The sequence below is a fragment of the Triticum aestivum genome, chromosome 1B (genome assembly GCF_018294505.1).
Source record: "Triticum aestivum cultivar Chinese Spring chromosome 1B, IWGSC CS RefSeq v2.1, whole genome shotgun sequence".
Taxonomy (NCBI): Eukaryota; Viridiplantae; Streptophyta; class Magnoliopsida; order Poales; family Poaceae; genus Triticum; species Triticum aestivum.
This window is the reverse complement of record NC_057795.1, coordinates 667843886-667848613: the sequence shown is the minus strand read 5'-3', so window position 1 is coordinate 667848613 and position 4728 is coordinate 667843886. Positions and strand designations below refer to the sequence as shown.

The 4728-nt window shown below is 40.0% G+C and overlaps 1 protein-coding gene across 1 annotated transcript in view; it reads right to left on the bottom strand.

Annotated features, from left to right (window-relative positions):
* Positions 1-1403: 1403 nt before the first annotated feature.
* The window catches only part of LOC123082080 (uncharacterized), a 4286-nt gene continuing 961 nt past the window's right edge, over positions 1404-4728 (bottom strand). The window contains exons 2-5 of the mRNA XM_044504500.1: positions 4078-4696; positions 3475-3560; positions 2942-3006; positions 1404-2286 (exon numbers count right to left, since the gene is read on the bottom strand). Coding sequence (XP_044360435.1) covers positions 2240-2286; positions 2942-3006; positions 3475-3560; positions 4078-4696 — 817 coding nt within the window. The 3' untranslated portion in view covers positions 1404-2239. The remainder of the gene's footprint in view (positions 2287-2941; positions 3007-3474; positions 3561-4077; positions 4697-4728) is intronic.

Sequence of the window (4728 nt, the reverse complement as noted above, 5' to 3'; positions counted from 1 at the left end):
TAGTCAGGTGAGATTACAACAAATTACTATCGTATGTCTAACATCCTCCCTTAATCCCAACTATCCTAGTTCAAGATTCCTCTTGAACTCTTCAAATGGCTTGACCGCCAGGGCTTTAGTGAAACCATCCGCAACTTGTTCTTTGGAAGGAATGAACCGTATGTCCAACTTCTTTTCCACAACTCTTTCATGTCCAAAACAAAAATCAATTTTAATATGTTTTGTTCTTCATGGAAGACTGGATTAGCGGAAATATAAGTTACTCCCATGTTATCAGGCCATATATAGGAGATACGATTTTGCTTAATTCCCAACTCATTTTGCAATGATTCCAATGATTTCAGCAATGGCATTTGCTAAATATTTGTATTCAGCTTTTATACTTGACCTTGACACTGTAGCTAGTTTTCTCGCACTCCAGGAAATAAGAACCAATGAATATTGCAAAGTCTCCAGCTGAATTTCTATCATCACTATATCCTGCCCAGTCAACATCATCAGAAAAGGAACTAACAAGAGTAGAATTAAAGCATCTGAACTAAAGACTCAAACTCATAGTATGTTTTACATATCGTACAATTCTTTTAACAACTGTCCACTGTAGTCATAGGTGCATGAAAATACTGACATACCTTGTTGATAGGAAAGTATATGTATGGCCGTGTCAGTGTCAAGTACTGTAGAGCTCCCACATCACTCCTATATTTTATGTTTTCTTTTTCCTTGAGTGGCTCCCCGGACACACCATCGAACTCCTGGCAGAGCTAGCGAAGTGCTGAAGCCTGGTCACGCCGTAAGCTAGCTAGCTGATATATGATACTTTGATCTATCTACACCACATGTATCATATATGTAATAAACGTCGTGTGAAATATACGCACTAATATTTCATACATTATAGAAGTAAATAAAAACATGAGATACAACACCAAATATAAGTCCAATCTTTGGTGTTCATCCTTGTGCACACATGAGAATCTACAAGATAAAACACATTACCAAATTTTCATTAGATTAAACAACACATTAGAGAGAATAAATCATGCCAATGCCAACAATATGCTAACTGCACCTAGTGCTCCTTGAAGTGCCGACGGTGATGAGGATGAATCATCTCTTGCGGTCTTGCCGGCCTTCAACCGCCGGAATGGCTAGGGTACTCCTGATCGATCGATCCACATGTAAGGTAAATAATGGATGGGCTTTGGCTTTAATGTAAATACAATGAAATTAATTGTGTAAAATGAAATTTCAATAAAAAGTAAGCCCAAGAGGCAAATATAACGCCCAAAGTAGCCCAACTGATGAACTTGATGTATTTTTGTTATCTAAAAAAATTGATGTATTTTTTAGCATAACTAGCAAAAACTGCCTGTGCGTTGCAACGGGAGAAAAAAAATTAGCTCCCCCTAGTCCAAAGGTTCAAGACCACATCATGCTCCATCACTCACATACTCTATATCTGTGCCTATCTATGTATCTATCTATCTATCTCGTTTAGACATTTCGCGAAGCATCAGCCATGTTATCGACATGAAATAAAAAGTGCATGCATGATTGGAAATGATATCTTGAAAAGCAAGTGCATAGCTAACAACATATGTGAGAATTGCTAAATGCCCCAAAAATTTATTTAAACAAAACTGTCATGCAAGCTATACATCTAAATAAACGGGACTTAATATACTTATACTAATCTAGGGGATAAAATGAAGTTAAGGTATCCTTTCAGTATTGTTTCCAAGCAAAATGTCTTCATAGCTTTACACCAGATTGGTCGAGCTATCTCAAGAAGTCTAAAAATATTGCCATGACCAAAAGACTAACAGTGATAATCTGAACCGCCGAGCTAATCTTACATGCCAGATCGCTCATCCTTTTGAAGGCAAATTAAGGAGTTAATTGCATTTTAGATTCAAATAAAATAGACATACGTAAGATCCATCGCTATTATGCAGATAAATAAATTAAATGAATACATGTTAGAATTGCAAGATGATGATGTTGTTCATACCAAATGGTATCCCATCGCTACCCATGTCTATGAGTTATGGATCATACAGGAAGATATAATATCTTGGTAGTTCGTGCAATGCATAAAGGTAAGTTCAGGTACTCCCCATCAAGTCAAGTTGGTCATACAGGAGTATGATTCTTTCTTGTGTATCCACCCAAGCTTGTTCGTGCAATATCTTGGATCATACAGGAGTATGATTCTTTCTTGGTAATTGTATCCCCATCAAGTCAAGTTGGTCCTCGCTGCAGCTAGCTGCACCACGTGTTGCTCTATTACAGGTATAGATACAGTAGAAGGATTTAGATTCTCAACTTTATTGTCTAAAACCAAGAAGGAATAATAAAAATAATATTTGATCAAAGCTGTTGCAACTTCTCTAGCAAAACCTTGGATAAATCAGTATTCATGCACCTTGCCAATTAGCACAAATAGAGATGCAAATTATCCCAGAGAGTTAGAAGACCCAAAAAAAGTTAACCCACACATGGTGCACTCATACATAAGAGAAGACCAAAGCAAAGCGATCAAGCCATGCAATTCAAGTTATTAAAATACTAATTAGTTATTGTATCTACACGGTCAGTCTTACGTAAAAACTTTTAAATGATATGGAGTAATTTGCAAGGAGTATATACATACTATTTTTTCAAATGGGATATATACAACTATTCTCAGAGTATATACCTATGATACTGGCAATAATGATCAGTGTATACTCATTGTCAGAAATGAGTATATGGTGTGTTTTCTTTTGAAATGATAGTATACTACTTTTCACAAAGGGGTATAGAAGAGAGGGCTATCTTCCATATGATATTTCAGTATCGATCAACAGCATATGTTTCTTTCTGTCTTGTTGTACGTATACTTGATTGATGAGGAGAAAGTATACACCAAAAAAAAAAGTACTGAACTAAGGGAAACCTGTGCGGAGAAGCATGCATGCATCCGGTGAGAAGAAGTAAAAGTGATAAAAAAGTAGTATATACCTGAACAAAAGTAGTATATACGTATTATGAAGAAGTAAGACCAATGAATTAGAAATACTCGTAACAATTAAATTGATAGACGCGGACAGGTATATAGTTGTATATTTAGCTTTCGTTTCTCTGTCACAACAGCTGCTCTTTGTAGATAAAAAATTAGCTACCTTTATCACCTTTGATTGCTATTTCAAAAATAATCAATTAATGCCATCACCATGATATTAGTTTATCTTTTCTCATATTTTTCAGTCATACAACAGCTGTTCTTCCTAGATAAAATTTTAGCTAGCTTTATCTACTTTGATCGCTACTTGTCATTATTGTCTTTCCTGAAGATCATCTTGTAATGAGTACATGTGGTATTTCAGGCATTGACTTGTTTAGAGATTGAAGTGCAGATACTAAAGAACATACAAAATTAATAAGTAGTCTTTGATGTCAGATGCAAATTGATGACACTGTAATATATACCTCAGGTCAGACAAAGTTCCGGCGAACAGTCGAGTATGAGTAGACGGATTATCGGCGGAAATCGTCGCTGTACAGCCAAGCGATGTCTGAAACTTGAGGCACAATGATAAGCCAAAAAACTGCATATTATCCCAGACAGTAAGAACACACAAAATTATTCAGCCTTGCATTAGAATCCAAAGGGTTCAGTGATGTGTAGTCTCTCTATCTCTCTGCACTCTCTGTTCCTCTCCTATTTCTCTTTTTTTTCTCACCAAAACCAGATCAGTAAGCACTGGAACCCTGTCTCTCCCTCTCTGCTCTCTCTGTCTTTCTAGTAGCAGCGGCCAGCAGTAGCTCAATCAAGCCCTGTATCTAAATTGCAGCAATCAACGCCTCTCTCTACTCAACTGATTTTAGTCAACTCAATGACTAAACCATGCTTTCATCCACTACCCTCAATCAGATGAAATATCAGATAATGCAGAGCACAAGATCTCTAAGCTCTGGGCTTCAGATCGACTCAATAACATGAAGAATGAGGATTTCTGCAGCTGAAGAACATGGCCAATGAGGACCAGATCGAGGGGAAGTAGGAAAAGGGGGGAGATGAATGGATTATACCTGATGGTAAGTCCTCATTCTTACTCGTCGGAGTGGCTGCACCACCCGTGGCCTGGTTGCTGTCATCCAACCGGCCGGCGGCGTTGCCGCCTTCCTCTTCTCCTTTCTCTGGATGAACAACACCAGCAGGATGAAGAAGGAAATACGACGAGTCTGAATATTTAAGGACTCCGCGCCGTCGCGCCGGATCCGCCCCTCTCCCGCGCCCGTCCGCCGTCTCCACGCTCCGGCGAGCTCCTGCCTAGGTCGCCGCACCGCCCCTCCTTTCTTCCTTCTCTCCCTCACCTCCCTGTTTCCTTTCTTCCCAGTGTCGGTGATGCCATGGATCCGCCCGGGAAACCGTGCTCCGGCCTTGTCTTCACCAGCGACCCACGCCTCGCCGCCCGCCCACGGATCCGCCTCCCCAGTCCCGGCCGCGCACGGATCCGGCCGCCGCCGCCGTTCTGCATAGAGTAGGCGCGCCGCCCCCAGTCGCGCGAGCAGGCGCGAGTAAACCAAGCATATGGACAGTGGGTTGAATAGACCAAACAACGGGGTTGTTTTTGTAAAAACGAATCGTTTTCCCAGACCACTTAAAGCAGGGACTGCGGGTTCAATATTAAGAAATGAAGGGGCTTTTCTGCAAAAACGCTAATGACGTACGGCAGAAAT